The sequence below is a fragment of the Lagenorhynchus albirostris genome, chromosome 14 (assembly GCF_949774975.1).
Source record: "Lagenorhynchus albirostris chromosome 14, mLagAlb1.1, whole genome shotgun sequence".
NCBI lineage: Eukaryota > Metazoa > Chordata > Mammalia > Artiodactyla > Delphinidae > Lagenorhynchus > Lagenorhynchus albirostris.
The window spans coordinates 27,248,966-27,275,503 of NC_083108.1; the positions used below are offsets into that span (position 1 = coordinate 27,248,966).

Consider the following 26,538-nt stretch of genomic DNA (forward strand, 5'->3'; position numbering starts at 1 on the left):
TGCAGTGAGTGGGGGCTACACTTCATTGTGGTGTACAGTCTTCTCACTGTGGTGGCTTCTCCTGTTGAGGAGCACAGGCTCTAGGGGCGCGGGCTTCAGTAGTCGTGGCACGTGGGCTCAGTAGTTGTGGCGCACGGGCTTAGTTGCTCCGTGACATGTGGGATCTTCCTGGACCAGGGCTCAAACCTGTGTCCTCTGCATTGGCAGGCGGATTCTTAACCACTGCGCCACCAGGGAAGTTCCTTGATTGAAATTATTTTAACTTGATAGGTTATGTGGGGAGAATTGAATCTTTCCAATATTGGACTTTCCCATCTTGGACTAGGATATATTTCTAAATGTTTTGAGATCTTTGTATTTTTTTAGTAATGTTTTATAGTTTTCCTTCAAAAAGGCTTATTCCTAGGTATTTTATAGGTTTTATTGGCATCATGAATAGGATTTTGTATTTTAAACTACATTTTAAGTGGTTATTATTGATATATAAGAAAACTGTTGATTTTTAAAAAAATATTTAATTCAGTTCCTAGCTTTTCACTTGACAATCTCTGGTTTCCAAGTAGATAATTATATAATCTAAAAATAATGACAATTTCTGATATTTTTGCCTCTGTCTGGAGTAAGAAAGTGGGAAAGGTGTTACCCTGGAAGTGAAGGGTATCTACAGGACTTGATAATGGTGCAGAACCTTTTTTTCCTTCAATTTTTAGTGTGCAAGCTTTGATGGTGCCTAGGGACAGTGCCCCATTGCCGTTCTGGTCTTTGTGCCCTTGCGAGCAGCCTGCTGCAGGGTGGAGTCCTCACCAGCTGTGGCTCTGGTACAAAATTCAGAGTTAGCTGCTCTGGGGCAGGGCACTGGCTGGGTTCCCGGTGTCCTACAGACACCCTCCCGGTATTTCCATGGCTGCTCCAGTTTCAGCCCCTGCTGATTTGAGCTTGGGATTTTCTAGGGCTTTGCTGGGAATGTTTGTGGACTTTCTTCTGTTTTGTGTAGTTTGGAATACTGGCTTCTGACCCCTGCCCATCTAGTCCTATCTGTTTTTTATATTACAGAAATTCCTACAAATGTGCACCTTCCTCATTGGGCCCTTTCCTATTTTCTGCTGTTGCTGTGGATCATTTGTTATTTTAGTGGGGCCTGGGAACAGATGAGAGAGAAACAAGACTTCAATTTGCCATCTTTAAGGGATGGACGTAGGGAGAAAGACTTCAGGTTATAAAAGCAATGTAAGGATATTATAGAAAATGTAGAAAATATGGAAGCATGCTAAGAAGAGAATTGCTTTCAACATTTGGGTGCACATCCTTCTAGTCATTTTTTTTCCTTATGTGGAGTTTTTGCATTGCACACTTTCTCCGGTTTATCTTTCACTTAAAGTATTTTCAGTTGAGTAGAGTTGCCTTTGTAATTGACCTGCTGACTTGACAGCAGGGACACTTAGACATGTGAAAATGTCAAGTGTGGATCCAGTCTAGACAGAGCTGGGGCTGTGGGCTCGTAGAACAAGGCTGGCGTGGGAACTGGGTGGGGTCTTATTCTCGCCTTCACAATCCATTATTATTGCTTAAGAGAAGGCTTAAGGGCACAACCACTGTAATGACTTTGACTTTAGGTTTTTCATGCCTGAAAATGGCAGTTTCCATATCCTTTGCTGAGGTATCCCTGACACCTTTCCAGCTGCTTCCTCAGATGGCGACATACTTACTTTTGAATAGCTAACAGCTACATTTATTTCACTGTTGTCTGCTTTCAGTGAAAAAAAAAATTGTATTGTTCAAACACATATGCTTTTTTGTTTATGTGGCCTGGTCTTGAATAATCTTGATGTGTCTGCCTTAATTCCTTTAGTTTGTGAAGCACTTGATAAACTCAAAGTACATTATCTCATTTGGTCCTTCCAATATCCCCATTTTATAGTCTAGTAAGGAGGGATTGAGCTACTTAGCTCCAAGTCACATAGCTTGTGTGTGGTAGAACCAGGGCTCAAACCCAAGTGTGGCGTTAAAGCCTGCGTATGTCCCATTTAGAACTGTAGGGAAGTAGGCTGACTGGCAAAAAGTTAGATTTGGTTCTTATCCTCAAACAAGAGAAGCTGTGTGGTTGAGTGGTTTCAGAGTACAGAGCCACAGTTTCTTGTCCTGTAAAATGAAGATAATAATTATACTTATGTCATAGGATTGTTACAAGAATTAAACAAAATGTCCCATGCAAAATACTTGGTATGCTATTTGGAACACAGCAAACATTCACTGTATATTGGCCCAAATTATTAATATTAATTAACAATAATCAGTCCATATTTGCAGATAAGGTGAGTTTGATCCATTTAGTTTTACCTCTTCTAGTAAAAGAGATAGGAAAGAAAGATCAAGGTTGAGAACAGAGGGAGGTAAAATGAAGTCCTTGGTCTTTATCCCAAGTCTTCTGTTGCCATATAGCTTTTAATAAATAATGGAGATTTGAATAATATTGTTGGTTGAGAGTTCAGATCTTTCATTGTGGTTGGAGGAAGTGATAAGGAGAACTCCTTTTCCTTGTGTCTTATTTTCTCCAGCTGTAAACGTGGAAATAGCTCCTGTCTCACTGTGTTTATATGGAGCATACTGTGGTCCTTTAATGCAAAGTATAGTACATTAACACATCCCATGGCCAGTCTTCAAACAAACTCAACCTTTGTGTGTAATGCAAAGTCAGTGCCTTCTCCCCATTCTAATGGGGCTCTCTCGGCTTCCAAAGGGCACCAATGCCAATTTGCATTTTTTACTCAAAATTGGAGGTTATAAAATAAAATGCAAACCATGGAGAGTCTTCCCTGGCCTCTTCTCCTTTGCATTTACTAACAGTCATTCTTTCCTGCCCCATTCTGCTGTGTTCTCTAGTTTCACATGCAAGTATCCTGCTTTCCTCAAGGCAGGAGCCATGATTGTTCTATCGTCTTTTGTAATTTCTATGGCAGCAGTTCTCAAACGGCATTACAGTCCTTGGAAGAGTGTAAGAAGTGGCGACTCCCCCACCCAAGGTTCAGAATCAGCAGGTCTGGGGTGAGAACTGGGGGACTGCCCGTTTACCGAGCTGCTTGGGTGATTCTGGCACCGGTGGTCCTTGGAGCCCACATCTAGAGAAACTGAAACCGTGTAGCAGATGCCATGATAGGATGGACGTGAGGTGCAGCACAGAACTGGATGTGGGGACGCTCTGGTGGTAGCACCATAATTCTGATGGTGGCTTTGGAGGCTGCAGGTATCTTTTGCTTCCCCTCTGCCTTCCCCTTCTGCCTAGTGGCCACATGGTAGAAAAGGTCTCTGGAAACAAGTTCTCAGAGGCCCCTGCAACATGAGCCTCAGGGCTGGGCAGGAAGGAGGAGTACATGTGCCTGGATTGAGGGAGACCAGACCTGAGTGTTAGGGGTGGGTTGGGGGAGCTGGCGGCAGTGGAGTTATCCTCCACCAGGCAGCCCACGGAGATTTCCTTCTCTGAACCCACACCACCACCTGGTCTGGACTGGCCGCTGGCATCACAGCAAGACTGTTTTTATTATTCTTTGGATCACACATCTCCTGGACGCGGCACACATGTGCTCATTGCTGGACCTGGCAAAATTTTTGTCTTAAAGAAATTTAAGTGGCTTTATTTTTTTTTTCAATTAATTTATTTATTTGGCTGCATTGGGTCTTAGTTGCGGCACCCAGGATCTTCGTTGCAGCATGCAGGCTTCTCTCTAGCTGCGGGCATGCGGGCTCCAGAGTGCGTGGGCTCAGTAGTTGTGGTGCGCGGGCTCAGTAGTTGCGGCACATGGGCTTAGTTGCCCCACGGCATGTGGGATCTTAGTTCCCGGACCAGGGATTGAACCTGCGTCCCTTGCATTGAAAGGCGGATTCTTAACCACTGGACCACCAGGGAAGTCCCTTAAGTGGCTTTATGATTAAAATACTAATCCACTGATTAAAACTTGAATGCAAAAAAAACCCAACCAATCAAACAAACAAAAAACTTGAATGCTATTTACCTCTTTATAATTTGAGCATTATTAAACCTTGCATTCTGGGTCTTTGGGAGGTTGCTGGGTGGTTGGATCTGCCCCTCCTTCTTTTTCATCTCCCTGCCTCACCCGGGACTCCAAGACCGGATCAATTTTCAAGGCTTATCTACCTCTGTTCCTTCTAGTGACTGCCTCCCTCCCATTATTCTTCTGACTCCTAATCAATTTTTTTTGGGCTTTTAATTTTTTGAGGTGTAATTTACATAAGATGAAGCACACAGATCAAGTATTGAAAACTGCATATTCCTGTACAACTCACACCTCTATGGAAAGATCTTGATTGGATGTGTTTCCATCATTCCAGGAAGTTCCCTCATGGCTCTTCCCAGTCCACCCTCAATTTCTCCCCTGACTCAGGCAGTCACTGTTCTTACTTCTTTTACCACAGAAGTAAGTCCTAGAACTGCTTTCCTGTCCTAGAACTTCATATAAACGGGCTCATGCAGTAAATACTTTTTGCATCTAGCATCTTTCATTAGCATAATGTTTTTGAGATTCATCCATGTTGTTTCAGTGTCAGTAGTTCTTTCCTTTTTATTGCTGTGTAGTATTCCATTGTATGAATATACCACACATTGTTTATCATCCATCGACTGTTAGGCATTGGGTTGTTTCCGGTTTGGGGCTATTGTGAATAAAAGTCCTATGAACCTTCTTGTAGAGGTCTTTTTGTGGACATATGTTTTTCTTTCACTTGGGTAAATGCTTTGGAGTAGAACTTTGGGTCATATGATATGTGCATGTTTAGCTTTTTGAGAAATTCCCATTTTTTTCAAAATGATTGTACCATTTTCACACTCCCAGAATAAGAGTTCTGATAGTTCAACATCCTTGCCTACATTCAATGTTGACTTTTTAATTTCAGCTGTTCTAGTGGGCATGAAGTAGATATCATTGTGACTTTAATTTGAATTTCCCTGTCATGTTAAGCAACTTTTCATGAGTTTTTTGGCCAAAGGAATATCTTTTATGAAGTGTTTATGAAGTTCAAGTATTATGCCCAGTTTTTATTGGGTTGCTTATATTTTTATTAATTTGAAGTTATTTATATGTTCTGGTTACAAGTCCTTTGACAGACATATGTATTGTGAATATCTTCTCCCAGCATGTGGCTTGCCATTTAATTTTCTTAATAATCTCCTTTGATGAGCAGAGGTTTTTAATTTTGATGAAGTCCAGTTTTTCAGTTTTTTCTTTAGCAGTTCGTATTTTTTGTGTCCTCTCTAGGAAATCTTTTCCTGCCTCAAGGCCTCAAAGGTATTTGCCTATACTAATAAACCAAAACTTTATATTTTGGTTTTGCATCTGAGTCTGTGACCCATCGCACATTAATTGTGTGTGCATTGTGTGCAGTGGGAGCAGTGGGGGCAGTGAGCAAAGACTCTTCTCTCCCCAGCTTTATGCAGTTGTCCCAGGACCACTTGTGGAAAAGACTGTCATTTCTCCCACTGAGTGGCTTTGACACCTTTTGGAAAGTCAATTGACATGTGAGTCTATTCCTAGGTTGTATTCTGTTCCATTGATCTACTTGTCTGTCCTCAGATCAGTACTGTACTGTTTTGATTACTATAACTTCCCTGCAAGTTTTGAAGTCAGGTGGTATGTAAAAAAACTGTTTGTTCTAGGTCCTTTAATTCCATATAAATTTTAGGCTAACTGGCAAATTTCTACAGAAAAGACTTTTGGGATTTTCATGGGATTGTGTTGAATCTGTAGATCAATTTGGAGAAAATTGATGTTTTAACAATATTTACTCTTTCAATCGACAAACATGGTCTACCTTTATTTTCATTTCTTTCAGCAAAACATTGTAATTTTCAGTGAAGAAATCTTGTATTGTATAACCTTTTAAGCATTTATTCCTGAATTTATTTAAGCATTTATTCCTGAATATTTTATTCCTGAATAAATATTTATATCCTGAATATTTAATATTCCTGAATATTTTATATCCTTAATGCCATTTAAATGATTTTGCTACTGGTATATAGAAATATAATTGATTTCTGTGTATTGACTTTGTGCCCTGCAATGCTGTTACATTTATTAGTTCTAGTCATTTTGGGGAGTAAATTTCTGTGAACACAATCATGTTGTCTGAAAATAAAGGCAGTTTTACTATTTCCTCTCCAACAAGTATGTTCTTTATCTTTTTCTTGCTTTATTTCCTCCTTGTTAGGAGGAAAGTATTCAGTCTTTTCACCATTAAGTTGTTAGCTCTAGGTTTCTGTAGATGTCCTTTGTCAGATTGAGGACATTGATAATTTGTGTTTTTTCTTTCTGTCTCTCTTGTTTTTTGATCAACCCAGCTATAGGTTTTCCGATTTTATTAAGCTTTTCAAGGGACTAACTTTTGGTTTCATTAATTTTCTTTATTGTTTGTCCATTTATCTTTTTTAAAAAAATTAATTTATTTTTATTTATTTGGCTGCGCTGGGTCTTGGTTGTGGCACGTGGGATCTTTGTTGCAGCATGTGAGATCTTTAGTTGTGGTATGTGGAATCTTTAGTTGTGGCATGCGGAATCTTTAGCTGTGTCATGCGAGCTCTTGGTTGTGTCATGTGGGATCTAGTTCCCTGACCAGGGATCGAACCCAGGCCCCCTGCATTGGAAGCATGAAGCCTTAGCCACTGGACCACCAGGGAAGTCCCTGTTTGGCCATTTCTATTGTATTTCATTGTGTTCTACTGTTTTTATTTCCTTTCTTCTAGTTACTGCAAATTTAAATTTGTTCTTCTTTTTGTAGTTCCATAAAGTGAAAGCTTAGGTCGTTAATTTTAAAAAACTTTTTTTCTTGTCTAATATTAGCATTTGGAGCTACAAGTTTCCCTATACAAAGATTTTCCCTAGAGGAAAATTCCCTGTAGAAAAAGCACTGTTTTTCTGCATCTCATAAATTTTGATGTGTTGTTTTCTTCACTGTCAGTTGGTTTGAAATGTCTTCTGATTTCTCGTGTGAATTCCAGTCACTTTAAAAGATTCAATTTAAATCTTACGTCTTCTCTTTTCTGATGACTCTAGCCTATTTTCCTCTTTTCCACCTCATTCATTATATATTTTCTCTGTATACTTTTATACTCTGTTTTAGTCTCTCATTTTTTTTTATGCATACACATTTGTTTTATGTGTGTGTCTTTTACTGACTCCCAAAATGAATGATAGTCTCTTTGATTACAGGAACTCCATCGTATGCTGACTCTGTAAACTTTTTAGTACCTTGTCTGTAGTTGGCATACAATTAACAGACATTTCTTAAGCACCATTAATGTAGGAGCTATTGTGGATGATAAAGGTTGGGTAAAATCCAGATACGCTTTAACTAATTTTTAAAAGATATTAACTAACGACACAAAATAATATATAATAAAAGCCAAATGAGAGGAGATGTCATTAAACACTCCAGGTACTCTGAAGAGGAAGAGGAGACTGTAGGACAAATTATTTGAGGAGGATTTCAGAGAGGACTTGGGATTTGAAGTGGCCCTGAAACAGAGGTGGGATTTAAGTGAAGATGGAGGAAATGCCATTCCCACTGTGGGAAAATCATGTGCAATGGTCCTGAGGTATAAATGTACACTGCCCATTTGGAGGATGGGGAGAGACCACCATGGGAAAACTAGGGGACAGAAGTCAGGGCTACTGTGAAGCAGGATATGGAGTTATGTGTTTGGCATACTCTTCTTTTTTTTTTTTTGCGGTACGCAGGCCTCTCACTGTTGTGGCCTCTCCCGTTGCGGAGCACAGGCTCCGGACACGCAGGCTCAGCGGCTATGGCTCACGGGCCCAGCCGCCCCGCGGCATGTGGGATCCTCCCGGACCGGGGCACGAACCCGTGTCCCCTACATCGGCAGGCGGACTCTCCACCACTGCGCCACCAGGGAAGCCCTGGCATACTCATTTTTGGTGGCAAACCTGCTGTGCCACCTTGGTGCTCACGCAGTTTTCTTTCCTGCTTGGCCCTCTTATTCTGCATCTGCCAGTCAGAGCTTCTCAGCAGTGCTTTCTGAGTAGCATGGGAAGGAGTTTCCAGGCCAAATCCCCTGCCTCTTGGTACTTGGACTTAGGCACTCTTTGTTTTCTCTTGGAGATTTTCTTTCTTGGTTGCTTCTGGAGTCCAGTCACTCCTCTGAAGCAGCAGTTGTGGTTTTTCAAGGCTGGTGGCCAGGAGGAGGCCTGGTGACTTGGTTTGTTTCCAGGAAATCTTGTTCTAGCTCCACCCTCCCTGCCCAGTTCAAAGAGTGTCCACACCCTTAATTAAGAAAAAGGAAACCACCTTTTCCAAATGCATATCAAAAAACAGAGAACCTAAGTGTACTTCTCTGGGAAGATCAAAGCACTTCCGTCCACAAACCAATATTGACATTGACCCTTTGTACCCATTCATTCACTCAGGAGCCTTTGTTTTCATCGTTCTCTTCTAATGCATCTGGCTGGGAACACAATAGACATTTACATCCCACAGAATTTTACTGTAGACCTTTGGTTTGCATAATCTTAAACTAAATGTTTTGGATGTGTGTGTGTGTGTGTGTGTGTGCAGGACTGGTCTGAGACTTGGGAGAAGCTGCAGGCACTTGCAGTAGTGTTGGGCCAACAAGGCTACTCACAAGGTGGGTAGCAAACAGCAAATTCAGAAGCTGGGCAGTCTGAGAGTCCAGAAGAGGGAGCATTAGGGCTACTCAGGAAAGGCTTCCAGAAACCTCGGGGGTGGAGGGACTGAATTTAGATTCAGGAGGGGATAATGTAGGCATCGTCTTAGAGTTGCCACTGAGCACTGCATTTCAGGGGGGCAGTTAGAAGCCTACCCCGCTGAGACAGAAGGACGTGTGTGGAGGGGGTGGGTGGAGAAATGAAGCTTTGGTGCAGGCTATTTCTCTAGGCTTCCCAAGGCCGAAATCTATCCTCAAACAGTAGCCAGAACCCGTAGAATTAAATGTATTTCTAACTAAGATTTATTTGTATGCCCATGTGTAAAATTTATTATACTTATAATAATCCACTTTTTAAAATGCAGTGTGAGTTATGGCTAGTTAAGTTTCTGAGGTTGAAATCAGCCTCAGGCCTTGGTCCTGCTGGGTCTCTCTGGGACCCCTGTCTGCTCAGCCAGGCCATGAGGAGTGGCAGCAAATGGAAGAGAGAAATTCTGCTTCTCTAGTGTCCAGGGCTGGGCAGAGAGGTATCTTCAGGGGGTCCCACCCCCACCCAATGGCACAGAAGAACCTTCTTCAGCAGATGGAGTGTAGGGAGGCTAGGCTGGGGCTGGGTCAGTTCAAAGCTCTCCAGGGCACACCCAGTGGCAGCCTAACCAACCTCCCTAAGGGACTGGAGTCTGGATCAGACCACCTATTATATGCATTTGGAGGGTAGAAACCAGGAAACCAGCCGCATTAGGGGACACTTTAGGGATATTCTTTAAAGCTCCTGATTTGTTGGTTTGGGGAGCTGAGGGGACTTTGATTTTTAAAATATACTGCATCCGGGACTACTGCTTTGGGAGACTCAGGCAGCTTCCTCCAACTCCAGAGCACGTAGTAGAATAAAATAGGAATAAATGGCTGCTTAAAATTTTAAAAAATTCCTTTCCCCCAAACTGGGGCCAGCCCATCGGGGCCTGCTGGCTGCTGGGCTTAGCTTCCTGCTACAGTGGGAAGCCGGCCTCCCTCTCGCAATGCTGGGGCGTGGCTCAACAGTGCCCTCAACCCTCACACCAGGCTTCTTGGCTTTGGGAAGAGATGTCAGGGTCAAGCTCTGTGACAGGTGTGAGGACACAGTGAACACTGTGTATCCCTGGTTAAAATGGACCTGTGGTGTAACTGAGTTTCCCCCCGTGGGATAGAGGGTCACTCAGCAGAAGGCTGGAAGGGGGCTCAGTTCCTGCTCCCTGCCTGGCCTGATCAGGGCATGTGGGGACCCAGGGAGGGGCCCCAAGCCCAGCCAGCTCCCTCGTCCATGTGCCTCTCAGTCCTCTGTCACTTCCTTCCTGTTTCGTGGCCCTATGGTTTCATAATTTTAAAAACTTTTCCATAGCTACATGCACTCTGAACTTCTTCTATTTTGTCCTTTTTGGTCACATGTGCCTTGGAGGTAAGTGTTTCAGCAACTCCCCATGGCCAGCTTCCCTGTGCCCTGCCCTGTCCACGCTTCAGGCCTCGGGGCTGCCGTCACCACACTCCCCGTCTCACACAGTGTTGTTTTTCTCACCAGAGTTCAGACATCCTCAGCAGCATTGGCTATGAGACCATCATCCAGCATCTGAACAATGGCCGCAAGAACTGCAAAGAGTTTGAAGACTTTTTAAAAGAAAGGTACATGTTGTTTCTCTCTGAAGACAGAGGGTGGACAAAACACTCCCACACAGACAAGGACAGTTTACTGGTTTTGTTTGTTTTTAATGGTCCACAAAACCCTCTGCTGTAAAGTTATGGAACGATCGATCCCCAAGAAGTAAATGATATCTTTGTCCTAAAGCTTTTAGGAAGCTGTTCAAGAGATAAGATTTATGAATGAAACGGCAAACAAAATATAATAAAATACTAAGTTTTGTGATACGTATGATACTGAGAGACCTCACGGGAGAGGAGAGCTTGGGACGACTGGCAAAAACGGAGGGCCAGCGTCATGGAGGAGGAGATCTTGAAGTGTCCCTTAACTCGAGGAAGAGATGGCTTTGGTCTGTGGAGGAACACCCAGGTGTCTATGGGAGGGCGGTGAGCAGGGCCTGTGCAGTGACAGGGAGGCAGAGCCTGGCTCAGAGACCACTGAGCTGCGGTGGTGGGAAAGGTGCAGGGGCCAGTAGTGGTGCTCCGCAGGGTGGTGGGCTTGGTGGCCTGGGGGATCTGGCATGCTTTAGAGGATTCCCTCCGCTCCCCTTCTCTTCCCTTCCTTTCCTTTTCTTTTTTTTGCAGTACGCAGGCCTCTCACTGTTGTGGCCTCTCCCGTTGCGGAGCACAGGCTCCGGACGTGCAGGCTCAGCAGCCATGGCTCACGGTCCCTGCCGCTCCGCGGCACGTGGGATCCTCCCAGACCGGGACACGAACCCGTGTCCCCTGCATCGGCAGGCGGACTCTCAACCACTGCGCCACCAGGGAAGCCCAAAATGCATCCTTTTTTACAACTAGAGTCAGTTTCAGGTGTGTTTCACTCTACATTATCAGGAGTGGGCAAAAAATTTAGAACTAGAATCCAAGAGTAGAGGCCCAAGAAAACACAGGATTCTTGCTCAAGCTGTGGTAGTGAGGGGAAGGTAATGTATAAGATCAGAAGGGCAGAAAAGAGAATTCGCGCGCATGGTTTCAGAGCAAGTAGATAGGGTTGCCCACAGTACCAGGAGCAAGGTAAACCCAAATGACGCAACAGCCGTGCAAATTACCTCGGCCAAAAAAAAGGAGGGAGAGAAGAAGGGAGAGAGGGAGGAAGGAAGATATGAAGTCAAAAAGAGCAAAAAAACCAGGGCCCCAAACTCAAGAACAGATAGACAAAGCCACTCCAAAATCTGGGTAACTGATCCCAAGTAGAAAATTTACCAAAAGGGAATAATAAAAGTATTCAGAGAGAGAATCCAGGAAAAATTTCATGGAATGTAGAAGAACTAAATAGATCTCAAGGGCACACACTATAAACCAGGAAACATTGATACACAGTAATCAATATTGATTATGATTATTTAAGAGTCAACATTAACATTCATCCTGGTTAAGTTATTTAGTTAAAGAAAGAATACTTCAAGTATCTAGGAAAGAAATGAACCAGTTTTTGAAATAGGAATGAGCAGCAGGGAATCTGGATGGCCTTGGGTTTCTCTTCAATGATGGAAGCCAATGGAACAAGTTCAGCAGAGTTCTGAGGGAAAGTTTAAGAACATTCATTACACCAGCGAGGTTGTCATTCAGATATAAAGGCCACACCATCATCAAAAAGTCTACAAATAATAAATGTTGGAGAGGGTGTGGAGAAAAGGGAACCCTCCTACACTGTTGGTAAGGATGTAAATTGGTGCAGCCACTGTGGAGAACAGTATAGGGGTTCCTCAAAAAACTAAAAATTGAGTTACCGTATGATCCAGCAGTCCCATTCTGGAGCATATATCTGGAAGAGACGAAGACTCTAATTTGAAAAGATACATGCACCCCAGGGTTCATTGCAGCACTATTTACAAGAGCCAAGACATGGAAGCAACCTAAATGTCCATCAACAGATGAATGGATAAAGAACCTGTGGTACATATATACAATGGAACACTACTCAGTCGTAGAAAAGAATAAAATAATGCCATTTGCGGCAACATGGATCAACCTAGAGATTATCACACTAAGTGAAGTAAGACAGAGAAAGACAAATATCCTATGATAACACTTACAGGTGGAATCTAGAAAAGATAAAAATAAACTTATTTACAAAACAGAAACAGACTCACAGACATAGAAAACAAACTTATGGTTACCAAAGGAGAAAGGTGGGGGGAGGATAAATTAGGTGTGTGAGGTTAACAGATACACACTACTATATATAAAATAGATAAACAACAAGTACCTACTGTATAGCACTGGGAACTATATTCGATATCTTGTAATAACCTGTAATGGAAAAGAAACTGAAAAATAACATATATAGATATATGTATATGTATAACTGAATCACTTTGCTGTACGCCTGAAAGTAACACAACCTGGTAAATCAACTATACTTCAATAAAAAGTAAAAAATAATAATTTCAAATGTGAAGGCCACAGGTAAATGGTTTCAAATATGAAAGAACTCAGGAAATACTGATGCCCTTCCTTCTGAGCCATTTTGGCAAAAGGTCACAAAGTGATGAAATTCAGCCAAAAGATCACAAAGTGAAGAAATGAACCAAAATACAAATCTTAGGGATGGAAAAGCTATGGTAATAGGACTGGTGGTGAGCATCACATCCATTTTAATAAATAGTTAAGACTACACAACTGGGGGAATTATGATTGGAGAACAGCGTGTGTTATAGACACAAATGAAGTAAAAATAATGTAAACATTATCAAGGAGGAGGTGGAGGTACGATAGTGCTAATCATCTCATCCTTTCACGGGCGGGCTCTCAAACATCTGAAACTGTCAAAAACTGAAATAGGTCATTAAAATATTTTAATGTCTCAATCCCCTTAATTATTTTCATAAACTCCTTTTTAGCTTTAGAAGGATATTTTAGGAATTAATTTTTCCTGTGGCAAAGAAACAGTTATTTGAAATTCAGCAATTCCTTCAGCTTCCTTTCAGTTTTCTTTTCTTCTGTGAAATTTAAATAAAATCAGGCTTAATACTTTATTTTTAAATAGCATGTAGAATATAGTCTCATTCTTTTAAAATTACTCATGCCTGTCTGTCCATCCTTCCTGCCTGCATATCTGCATAAAGAAATGTCCATTACAATCATCACCCGGTGTTAATACTAATTATTTTTAGTTGGTGGAATTTTGGACAGTTTGTTGCTTTCTTCTATGTATTTTTCTTTTTCCTTATTTTTGAATAATGAGCATGTATCATTTTAATAAAATGGATAAGGTCATTATTTAGAAAGGACAGATGAGAGTGGGAGAAACTTTATAACATGTAAGAATAAGTATTGATATTCATAATAAAGAACTTCTACAAAATAATAGGAAAAAGGCAAAACACTCAGTTAAAAAATTGCGATAGGGCTTCCCTGGTGGCGCAGTGGTTGAGAGTCCACCTGCCGATGCAGGGGACGCGGGTTCGTGCCCCTGTCCAGGAGGATCCCACATGCTGCAGAGCGGCTGGGCCCGTGAGCCATGGCCACTGAGCCTGCGCGTCCAGAGCCTGTGCTCCACAACGGGAGAGGCCACAACAGTGAGAGGCCCGCATACAGAAAAAAAAAAAAAAAAAAAAAAAAAAATTGGGATGATATGAGTAGGTAACTCATAGAAGAATATATACAAATGTCCAATAAATATATAAAATGCATAATCACGCTAGAACTCAAGGAAAAGCAAATTAAAATGAGAGTTTTTTTTAACCTCTGTCACTAAAGACTGGTAATAATTAAAAAGGAATTATAATATCCAGTGTGGGGGAGGGTTTCTGGGAATGGGACTCTTACACACTTTTGGTGGGAATATAAATTGAGAAGGCTTTTTTGGAGGGCGATTTGGCACTGTTTTCCAAAATTTAAAACACATATTCCTCTGATCTAGTAAATCCACTTTCTCAGAAGTCCTAGCCTAGAGAAACATTCTCAGAGATGCCCATGAATATCTGTCTGAGGATGTTCATTTAGCTTTTTTTTGGCAGTAATGAAAAAACAAATAGGGTGACCCTGAACTGTGGAAAACTCCATATTATGAACATGGTGGTTAGCATGTACTGATAAGGAAAGATCTAAATGGTGTATTTATTACTAGGTGAAAAACAGAACAGCAAATAATAGAATGATCTCAATTATGTAACCATAAAAAGTTGTGTATTTGTGAGATATAGTTATGTAAATGCAGAAAAAGGACTGGAAAGGTACATACCAAGCTTAGCAGTGGCTCCCTCTGGGGAGAGGAGTGGGATTGGGGGATAGCGTGAAGGGGGACTTTTTGTGTTTTATTCCATATGACTTTGTGTTGTGTGAGTCTTTTGCAGTGAGAATGTATTCATAATATACTTTTTTTTTTTAATTTGAAGAAAGTGGGGTAGATGAGCTTAAAGGGTTTAGATAAGGCTGGGGCTGGGACACAAAGTGGAGATGGTGACAGAGGGCCATGAGGCTAGGGGAAGGGGGGAAGTGAGGGATGTTTTGTGCTTTACACAGACCTGTGCCACACCGAGTAACAAGCAGATGTTCTTGTGAGACATGCCAGCTTCAGGGTTTATATTCTGAAATTCCCCTCTCTTTGGTATGGTTTAGCTGTGTATTTGAATTGACTATGAATGAGGAACTCTATAGGTTGGTTAAAGGATGCTCTTAGAGAAGATGGGAGGGGTGGGCCTTAGGATTGCAGCATTTCGTGGAAATATCTTTTACTCCACTTAAAAAAAGGTATATTTTATATCTATATAGATTTATATAGATTATTTATATAAATTATGGATCATAGTTTTGAAAATTATTCTGTAATGTGCCAGCCAGTATTGGTCAAGGGGCCATGCTTGGTCTGGCTTTAATATTCAAGCTAGAGACTTTTTGCTGGAGAAGAACACCTTAGAGATGAAGGCCACTGTTCTTTTACAGTTCCTCCTGGTTCTGTAGAGGGGAGTTTCACATTTTAGAGAATTGTGTCATATCTGAGCTTCTACTGTCAAGGGTACAGTTTTGCCTTCAAGGGAAGTGCCATGTGTCTGAAATAAGAATCAGCCCTGAGAAGGACTCATAACCCTCTTTTATGTTCCTTTTAGGGCATCAATTGAAGAGAAATACGGCAAAGATCTGCTCGGCCTCTCTAGGAAGAAGCCATGTGGACAGTCTGAGACCAAGTAGGTGCCACATTTCTTTCTGGTTTCTAGGGTGGCTGATACCACTCAGGAGCCCCCATCACTTCAGCAGGCAGAGCTGGCCAGTAGGGTGAAGTGTGTTGGGTGAAAAAAAAATTTTAATTTTTTTTTTTTATTTCCAGTTGTGAAAAAAATATAGAAAAATAGAAAGAAAGCTGAAATGAATTATGAAGCCATAACCCATTAATATTTTCTAAATTTTCCTTGAAGACCTTTCCTATGTATACTTTTTATAGGTAGAATTATACATAATTTTATGCTAGAAGTTTAATAGAGAGGGTATTCTTGTTTTATTTATATGTATATATATATGTATGTGTGTGTGTGTATAAAACACACCCATAGTTTGTGATAGCTACAAGAGACTCTCTTTGCACTATTTCATAGTTCTCACCACCAGTGTGAGATTTCTTTACCACAATTATTTATTCTTCCATCATTCATTGAATACTCTGAGGATACAGAGGTGGCCAGACATGGTGCCTACTTTAGGAACGCACTCCCTCGTATACAGGGCTGGCTTCATGGGCAGTCGTATAGGATCTCACACATAGATAGGCTTCATAATTGGTTTAATGCTCTTTGCTGTCACTGTTTGAAATTCTTAGTGATTTATAAACAAGGGGTCCTACATTTTCATTTTGCAGTGGGCCTCATAAATTATGTAGCCAGTCCTACTCACATGGAAATTTCTAAATTCCTTCTCTAACATAGCATATGGAGGGAGACTAGGGGGAAATTGTTTAGGCAGACCTTTGAAGATCTCTGCAGATGTAATCACACCTCATGCTGACATGCACACTGCTTTGGCTGTGCTGTAGACAGCTGCAGAGACACCCTGAGGTCTGTGTCCACACACACACACACACACACACACACACACACACACACACACACACACACACACACACACACACACACACACACACACACACACACACACACACACACACACACACACACTCACTCACTTATCCCAGACTACAAAGTACTGGATTATTGAGGAGGAGGAAAACATTGGGAGATATTTAAAATATTAACAGTTACATAAACCTTAAAAACTTGTTACCCTCAGACATAGGACATTAGTACAAGGAGAATTTGTTTGTTGATTATATTCTATATATTTTTGATGTTTTAAATGAAAACATTTAAAACACACTGAAAAGTAAAAAGACAAACGTAATGAATGGCTGTGAATCCATCACCCAGATTTAACAATTATTCATACTTGTCATATTTTCTTAATGTAGTTTTTTGGTGAATTTAAACCTGGAGTCAGCTATTTTTCCACATATTTCTGCAGGTTTTCCTTTCATGATTAATCATATTTAGAGATGAAACTCTGAGTTCTAGAGTTGGTCATTGTCACAGAGGTGTCACTGTTTCTAGGCTGTTTCAGGGGACAGATTTTAAAAGCCTGAGTTCATATTGATATTTCCAATTCTAATTAACTTTACAGTTCACTTAACTTCTTTCATTTTATATTTATTTCCTCTTGCACTGAAAAATCTTGGTTCCTGACAATATTAGCAGAATTATTTGCTTTATATGACAATATTTAGTAAAATGTTTCAAAATAATAATATTAAACTGCTACTAACAATAAAACTTCTGAATGAAACTTAACATTTCTTTGCAGTTCTTTTTGCAGTTCTTCTTGACCTTATATCCCACTAAGAACACTGTGTTCTAAGGTCATATAAAATACTATTTTCTGTGTGATTATGTAAACAGTTTTATATATAGTTAAGTTTGTTTGTTTTAAATTTTAAGGATTATTTTCTTTTCCTGCTTGGTTTAGTTTCTTTTTTGAATATGTAAAACATTTCTATGTTTGAGGTCAGAATTGCATAGTATTAGGTAGGTTTCACTGTTATTCAAGGAGGGTTTAGATACTTTCAAGGAAGATTAGTGGGTCACTTGATCCAAAAACTTGTTTATTCATAAAGAAGCATAAGCCATTTGGGAAGATATCCAAAAAAATTTTAGGTGATGTGTTGGAAAATAGCCATATTCTCTCACATAGTACTTCTTGAAAAATATATTTGGCAGAATGAGTCTGATCCAAAGCGATATTTCTTGCACATTTGACTTAAACTTGGTAAATTCATTAAGAGACTATAGCGCCATTCTCTTCTGTGACGAAAGCCTGTCAGTTTTCCTTCTAAGAATTCCTCAGAGAGGAAGGTGCAACAGGATATGAGACCTGGGGACTGTGTTTCCAAGGTGGAAGTGAAAGGCCATTCAGGTACTTCTGTTTTTGTCACCTCCAGGATGACCTTTAGGAAGGTGCCCTAGATGAGAGTGCACGACTTTGTTTGTCCAGGGACTAAATAGGATTTTTTCACCGCATCGACCACTTTGAGAGACTTCAGCTTTCTGATGGGCCCTGTTAGGGTTTAAGGCCAAAGTGCTTATTAAAAGGTGGCAGAATATTTTCTTTTCCCACAGTTAAGGAGAACACCAGGGAGAAGAGGGCATGGACGTTGAGAGAACACCATCCCCAAGGTTCAGATTCTATCCTCAGATGGTCGTCAGTTTTGGACATGGGAAACAGCAATAAAGTGATGGTGTGGGACAACAAAGCTGATGACAAACTAAAGGGAGTTTGGGGCTTCTATTTTAGTGGCGTTTTAGGCAGTCACTTAGGGTAGGAGAAAAATTTTAGACCCTGAACAGACTTTATCTCTAAGTCACTTTCCAACTCCACAACTCACTATGGGGAAGACTTCTAGTTGTATCTGCAGCCATAGCCATCTTTCTCCCTCACTAATTCCAGTCATAAGTCTGCTCTCCAGTGGGGCTCATTCATCCTTCTGGGCCACTTGTGCATTTGTTTGGATATGGACACTTTTCTAGTGCATTGCATTCCTTGAAAAATTGTATCATAAGATGGATAAAGTGTATGGAGACTGTGCAGTTATGTTTTTCTGCTTAGTGTGTTTATAATAACTGGGAATGTTTATGTGAGAAAAGGCAGGGAGAAATAAGAACGCTTTGTTTTGGGACAAATAAACAGAGTGAGAAAAATGAGGTGTAGCTAAAAGAAGGGGCCAGCTGGAAGATACAAGGGTTATTAGTTTGCAAAATAGCAGAACTTTCCACCTACATATATGCATATAGAATATGATCCATGATCCCATGCTGTTGTGGCTAGGGGCTGGGGGACCATGACTTCACTAAGTCCCATTCCTTCTTGAGTGGCTGGAGTGAGCCCAGTGAGATATGCCTCCATGAAGGTGGCAGTGAGCAAGAAAATCCCCAGGGCCACTTCACCTTAAAAGGAGGCTTATTTTTTTTTAATTTTATTTTTTTTTGTGATACGTGAGCCTCTCACTGTTGTGGCCTATCCCCTTGCGGAGCACAGGCTCCAGACGCGCAGGCTCAGCGGCCATGGCTTACGGGCCCAGCCACTCCGCGGCATGTGGGATCTTCCTGGACCGGGGCACGAACCTGTGTCCCCTGCATTGGCAGGCGGACTCTCAACCACTGCACCACCAAGGAAGCCCTGAAAGGAGGCTTATTAAGGAAGTGTAGGATGGGGGTGAACTAAAACCATGGGCAAGGGCGAGCTATAAGGGAGGAGGAGCCATGGGTTATGAGGGAAAGGAGCGGGGAGATGGAGAGAAGGTATGAAAAATGAGTTTGGTCTTCTCCACAGAAACTGTGAGGTAAGAAATGTGTCTTGTTTTAAGCTGCTAAATTTGTGGTAGTTTGTTCATCAGCGGTGGAACACTAAATCAATGTGTTTAATGTCTGTCTCCTCTGTTAAGACTCTTAAGTCTGGGACAATATCTGTCTTGTACTGTTGAATCACCAACATCTAATGCAATGCCTTGGCCCATAGTTTATGTGCAGTAAGTATGTGTTGATTGAAGAATGGATGAAAAAGGAGGTGATCAGGAGCCACAGTTTGAATCCTTCCTTTATGTATTCATATTTCTAATTACCATACTTTAAAGAATGACTGGTATTCTTATGAGAAAGGGACCATAACTCCCATATTATTGTTGGGAGAAATGAAGCATAAAGAATTTTGGCATCTGGCTCCACCCAGGTAGACAGTGAAGCATTTATGATGCTTGTGCCTGGGACTGAAAGGGTAAGAGAGAGGAAACTGGACTGAAGAAGTCTTGATCTTTTGGTGTCTTCTCAAGCTCCCAGGCAAAGATCAGACCATAGGCTATCAGTTAAGATGTGGGCTGGGAGAAACACACAATGGCATTATAATAAGGTTATACAGCCAATTTCCAGAACCGAAATTATATATGTGCTTTTTTTTTAAGCACCCTGAAGCGGGCCCTTGACGTCTTCAAGCTACGTAAGTGATTCTTTAAAAATGTATTTGCTGTCTTTGGCAAGCTCTGTGTCTGTCGTCAAAGGTGGGTTTTAATTTGAACAGCAATCTCATACTGGGTGAAAAAAAAAAAATCAGAGCAACTCCTAAGGTGAGGAATAGCCCCTCAGAGTTGAAATGAGCTGGAGAACGGTCCACACTTGCACGTTATGATGTACATTTGTCTTACTTAGGGCAATGGTTCTCACACTGCAAACTCAGGGTGAGGCCCTGGCACTGATCTTCCAGGGGTCCTGTCCAGTTCTAGTATTCCCTGGGCCTGTTACTCCGAATTTAAGACTTCAAGTCCTTCTGTTCTTCATGCTTCCAAGCTAAGGACTTTAATGTGGCACAGTATGTGCTTAACATGTTTCTGTAGCTAGTTGAGTGGTTCTAGACATCTTTCCGTTTCAGTTTATGCAGATCTGTCTCACTCTTACATTTAAAATATTTTTATTCTACAAAATACCACATTTCCTCCAGAAAGGTGTTACTGATTTTTTCCCCACCAACAATGCTGTTTTTCCCCATGCTTGCCAATACCAAGAATTTTTACACTTTAAAAATTTTGCCAAACTGAAAGGTAAAAAGTGATAGTTTTCAGGGTATTAAAGTTTTGTGTTTTTTCAGTAGTTTTAAGGCTGAATACATTTTCAAATGTTTACTGGCTATTTGGCCAATCTTTTTAAAAATTTCATGTTTTTTAACCATTTAAAAAATACTGGAGTATATATATTTATTTTGATTTGTGAAAGCCCTTTGTTACATAAATTGCAAATGTTTTTTCCAGTTTGTCATGTACCTTCTAACCTTGTTCAAGGTTATTTGACACACACGCAAGTTTAAAATTTTTTCTTAGGTCAGATCTGTCAGTCTTTCTAGCTTTAATGCCATCTTCAGTTTGTTTTCTTAGAACAAGAAAGGTAAGCATTTCGGTTTTTCTATTAAAAAAGTAAGCCATGCTTATTACAAAGAAAATAAAGGGAAAAACACCAATAATCTTTCTATCCAGAGATAAATTTCTTACGGGCTCATGAGATTTTAGAGATGGAAAGAACCTTAGAGTCATGTAATGAGAAATAGGATCGAATTTGAAATTGTAATGGGTTTAGTAATGTGTGCTAGCATGCAAGCTCCATGAGCTTCTCCCTGGCCCTGGGCATGCACTAGGTTAGTAGCAGTTAGTGGTAGGAAGCTAAGCTAAAGGTTTGCCAGCTCGGTCTTGGTGGCCAGGGCAATGCTGGGCACATGGAGGGGCTCAATAAATGTTGGTGACCAAGTGAAGCAGGTTAACTTTACCACTTGCGCTAGCATTTTGTATGTATTTAAACTTTTTGTATAGTTTCTTTGGTTTGAATTCAGACATGTGTAGATCTTTTTTTTTTTTTAATTCTTTTTGCAGAAATAGACAGTGTGGCACAAAGTCACATTCAGCTTGCACAGACTCTAAGAGAAGAGGCCAGGAAGATGGAAGAATTCAGGGAAAAGCAAAAGTTACAGCGAAAAAAGGTTGGGTTTTCGTATGTGTTAAGATGTTGCCGTTCTTCCAGCAGAAAATTCCAGGCTTGTTTGTTCATTAAACTCCTTGACCCATTTCCTACCCTCAAGCACCCACACTCTTCTTTTAACCTATGAGATTATTTACTGGGAACCATACGGGCACTCAGTCTAGATGGTGATGCCTCTGTGCCCATTTGCACGTTAGGGCAGTTCTTTTTTAATTGCTGTAAGAGTCAGGGATCCAGCCTGCTTTCCTCTTCTTTTTATATCTGCTGCCACTGTTTAAACTATGACTGGAAAGGGGAACCCCTCTGTCTTCATAAGGGTCTAGCATGTGCTACCAAGGTGGTAGGTTCTCAGACCACACTCCTCCTCCTGGACAAGGCAGTAAGGGGAGGATAAGAAGTGGAGGGGACCCATGTTCTCCCTGGAGACCATAATGTCGTCCAACCACCCTATTTTACAAATAGGGAAACTGAGGCCCTGGGAAATTCAAGTCTTTTTGGCCTCAAAGCAGATGTTTACAGGCTCTTTTTCATTTATAGGGTTTATTCTGGCCAATTATATGGAAGGAGATGGGAGTGAACAAGAGTTAATAAAACTGGTAAACATTTGGGAAGTTATAGGCATCAAGAAAAGAAGTCCAGATTTATATTAAAGTGTTCCTTAGACTAGACCACGGTTCTGACTTCCTTCTGTTTTGTTCCTTAAAGACTTGTACATTCAGGTTGGCCTGGCAGCCAGATAGGGCCCTTCCAGAACTTTTACATTTAATTAATTAATTATTTAAATTTGTTGGCCACACCAGAAGCACAGAGTCTTAACCTCTGGACTGCCAACTTCTGGACTGGTCTCCAGGGTTGGAATGAACTTCACGTGGGGGATAAGCTCTTCCCTATTTGGCATCCAAACGTTCCCACCCAGGTCTCTCCATACAGCTCTGCATGGACTTTTTGGACATCTTTCTTCATCTTGGCCCTTTAGTGTCTGGAAGTCTGCAGTGTGTATTCAGTAAACAGCTGGCTCTACCCCTACCTCAATCTCAGCAACTTTGCCTGTGGTTCTAAATCAGAGTCTAATTCCAGCTTCCTTGGTGGCCACTTGGCATTCAGAGTGGGTGGCACTATCTTAAGAGCCTGACTGCCTTACATATATTGTCATTTCATGAGCCGCTCTTAACTGCTATACCTCTTATAGGAAGGAAGGGTAGAAACCAACAGTTAAGGAACATCATGTCAGGTGTTTTCACACAAACTCAAGCTTCATGTATGAGGTTTGAGGGGGTGCATCTGACCTAAAGTACTTTTCAGAGCAAAAATAATATGTATATTACACCCATCTACTGGACGGTCAAACTCTTTTTGGCTGACATTGCCAGCCCTGCCTGCCTCTCCAAAGGATTTACAATTTTTCAGAAGCAAAATGCCTTAGACAACCAGAGTCTCTGCACACATGATTTCCCCTAAGAGGAGAAGAGGGTCATTTCCTCACATTCTTAAGTGCCCTCGGTTGCCTTAGTTATTTCAGGAGAGTTTTGTTAATTTTGCAAGGCTTCTGAAACTTCCCTTCCTAGCAGGTTACAAAGACCAAGTTCTCACAGCTAGAAGAACTGTTCTGAATTCTCTTAAGCAACAGAGGCGCCTGGGCTCCTTCCGCCACTGTCACCCAAATTCCCTATATTGTGTGCTCTCAAGAGCAGGAAAACACCTTCTGAGCTTTCTTTGCAGAGTCCGAAGTTCATTAATAAATTTGTAATTACTTGTGTCGCAATGAACTCTGGGTTGTTCCACTTCTGTATTGATACCTTTTTTTTAAAAAAAGCAAACTTTCGGAGAAAATGTGTTAGTGTTAACTTCTCATTTTCACTGGTCGAACCCTGCATGCGCTGGTCTCTCACTTCTTGGAAATTAAGCCATTTCCAGGAAATCCATCAGTTAGTTTCTTTTAGCAAACTGGGACGGGGGAGGTGCAGATGGAATGGCTGGTAGAAGTTTTGGTGAACTCACTTACAGAACTACTGTTTTCTGAGGGTGGTAACCAAAGCGGCCATGGCCATCTCTCCCGCACAGCATAGAGCATGGCTAGAGAGACTGACGTGACAATAATCATGACAAAGTGTGATGAGCCTTAAAAGGTAGGGAAGTGAAGGTGCCAGCTGAACATGAAGTGGGGACACTTAACCTAATTTATAGGTCTGGGAGGCCTTCTGGAGGCAGCGACCTTGAAGCTAAAGCCAGCAGAGTGAAAGGCAGTGTGGGTGAGGGCAGAGAGAGAGGAGTCTCTCACCCCTGGAGGTTGGCAGGCAGAGAGGGATCTTCGGAGCCACTCTCAGGAGGCTTGACATTTTAGGTGCTGGAGTTCCTTCCCAGCCCAGAACGTCCTAAGCCTGACAAAGGCAGCATGTGGTCAGTCATCCTCTCCTTTGGTGCCCATATTAAGATAGGGACGATCACAGCTGAATGTTCTGCCTGTGTCGAGAGCAGTCTCCAAAGGGAACCTCTTTGGTCATGCAGGTTTTCACTTCCAGTTTTCAGAGTACAGTCTGAATGTATGTAGACAAACAGACCACTCAGCAGCTCTGTCAGTAATTTACTGCAGGGTCACTTGGGTCATTTATAAATCTCTTCTTCCTTTTCCCCTCCCTCTTGCTTCTCCCCACTTGATAGCATAGAGGATTGTGTTTTTGCACTATTTTGTGTTATTGATAACAAAACATAATCAAATTTCTACTGGAGTTGGTCTAAGCAGAAAGAATGAGTCCTAGAAGAAAAACTTCCCCAAGGAGTCCTGAAAGAGGGGACTTCCCTGGCAGTTAAGACTCTGCACTTCCACTGCAGGGGACACGGGTTTGATCCCTGGTTGGGAAACTAAGATCCCACGTACTGCATGGTGCGGTCAAAAAAAAAAGGAGTCCTGAAAGAGAACTCGTGACTTTCTGGGGTCACCATGAATAGGCCACCCTACAAGTGAGTATGGACATGAGGAGAATTAAATCAAGGTGGTATAGCAGACAGAGCTGGACTGGGTGTCACTGAGTGGCCTTGAGCAATATCACCTCCTGGGCCCTGGGGATCATACCTGTCAGATGAGAGCTGGACTGCTGCTTTCTAAGATCCTGCCGACATACAAGTGCCAGGAATCTTTGAAGGCAGAGAGAAGAATGGTATGAAGTAGAACTTTGTAGACACGCGAGAGGTGCTTGAAGCAGGTGTTACGTAGAACTTGGAGATAAGGAGGCCTGGCTTGGGCCATAAACTATAAATTAATAGCAGCTCCCAAACAGGAAGAATGGCAGTGTGTATATTCGGAGTAGAAAGGACCACGGATGGACCGACATTGCTAATTGATCTGCTCTGTGGAGCCTGGGAAAATCAGGGTTTATTATTATGAATAAACCCTGCCCCTCCTGGCAGAGGCACATAGATGCTCACGTGAGCCACACAGCTCCCTGTCTTTGATGGCAGGGAGCTGCCCATGAGTCTTTCCCTGTCGGGTCACGTTGGAGCCCTGTCTCTTCTCCATGTCCTTGGAGCCTCCTTGGGACCATTAGCTACCTCCTGGTCCCTCAATTTCATCTGGGCTGGAAGATGGCTGTTCTGTTCCCTGAGGGGCCCTTGGGGCTCCCCCAAGGGAGTTTCGTGTATTCCACAAAGTTCATATTTGAAGTGAGACCATCCCAAACCTTCCATCCAGATATCTTGAAAATCTATCCATGTTTGTGTGCTATGGTAACAGACAAAATCTTAGTTTTCCAGAAGAAAGAGAAATCTTTTAATATCATTTTCAACATTATTTTGGATTATATAATTTTGTATAAGAGCAATGCCGTAGCTCATTTGGAATTATTGCATTTCTTGGCCTTTTGGTTTTAAAGAGCTATCATAAGGATAATGATAGTTTTGGATGATGATTAGGAACAAGGGCACAGGAGTCTGGCTGTGCCCAAATCCCAACTCTGCTACTTGTTGAGAGTATTACCTTGGCTGAGCTAATCCATCTCAGTTTACTGTCAAGAAAATGGGGATGAGTACTCACAGTTGTTGTGATGCATGAAGGTTGCTTAGCACATAATAGTGCTTAATAAATGGGAGCTACTGTTATGTCTGAGAGCTACATTTTTATTATTAGCTCCATTATTTTGACTAATAAAAGTATTAACATCACAGCCACAACAAAGAAGTTGCTCCCAAGTGAACTTGAAGAGTAGCTTACCTTTCCTGGATTAGATGGGGTAAAGAGTAGGGGAACAGCTTCTTTTAGCTGTCCCACAAGCATTTCTTCCCTTCATACTGCTTGGGCTCCTTGCTGGTGAAGGACGTGCCATTGACAGATGCCACAGAAGGGAATGTTTCTGAGTCTTTAACTGTGCTGACATAGGCTTACAGAATAAAGACCCCTTTTAAAATATAAATGGTGCTTTAACAAAGTTTTAAAATCTAAGTTCCTTGATTCCAGATTTACTGATGAGGATACTCTAAGATGATCAGTGATTCTCAATAGTGGCTAGTGGCCACCCAGGCTCAAAGGTGGGCAAATTGTTCAGCTTTTCTGTGCTGCAGTCTCCTTACTTGTGAAATGGGAGTAATAATAAATAGCACATCTGCCCTCTGGGTTGTGTGAGGACTAATTGAGATAAGCCACGTTGAACACTGAGCCCTCAAGATAAGCTGGTGTTAACAATTGGTTTTGATTATTAATAGTGCCTGTTCTCTCTGCACAGACGGAGCTTATAATGGATGCTGCCCATAAACAAAAGAGCTTACAATTCAAGAAAACCATGGATGTGAGTCTCACTATGTTGCCTTTTTTTTTTTTGTAATGGTGATATTTTCTGATATCCCGTGCTATGTATCAACATATTCCTGAAAATAACATTAGTGCAGTGTTTTAGGGAAAACAGGCTTTGGTGGTTTGACTTTCTATTTAAGGCCTTGGAAAGGTTGAGGATGAAATCAGACAGAAGAAATACAATGATGTTATCTTTCTGGCAACCTGGGAAGGTATAGCAAGTCAACTTAAATATTTCAGACCAGGACATGTATACTTTATGATGTCTTTTATCTTGTTGGGTTTGAGCTTCTTCCCTGTTAAGACTGTTTTGAATCTTGATTTCTTACCTATTTTTATTGAGTTTTAAGATATCTGCAAATAGTAAAAGCCTCCTTTACTTTAAGTAATTTATTTTAAAAATG

At 41.5% G+C, this 26,538-nt stretch overlaps 1 protein-coding gene across 1 annotated transcript in view; it reads left to right on the forward strand.

The window, feature by feature from the left end:
* Positions 1 to 26,538, forward strand: part of PSTPIP2 (proline-serine-threonine phosphatase interacting protein 2) — a 79,975-nt gene that overhangs the window by 36,397 nt on the left and 17,040 nt on the right. Inside the window, exons 2-6 of the mRNA XM_060121077.1 lie at positions 10,245 to 10,345; positions 15,412 to 15,489; positions 19,797 to 19,831; positions 21,249 to 21,355; positions 26,067 to 26,129. Of these exons, the coding sequence (XP_059977060.1) occupies positions 10,245 to 10,345; positions 15,412 to 15,489; positions 19,797 to 19,831; positions 21,249 to 21,355; positions 26,067 to 26,129 (384 nt within the window). The remainder of the gene's footprint in view (positions 1 to 10,244; positions 10,346 to 15,411; positions 15,490 to 19,796; positions 19,832 to 21,248; positions 21,356 to 26,066; positions 26,130 to 26,538) is intronic.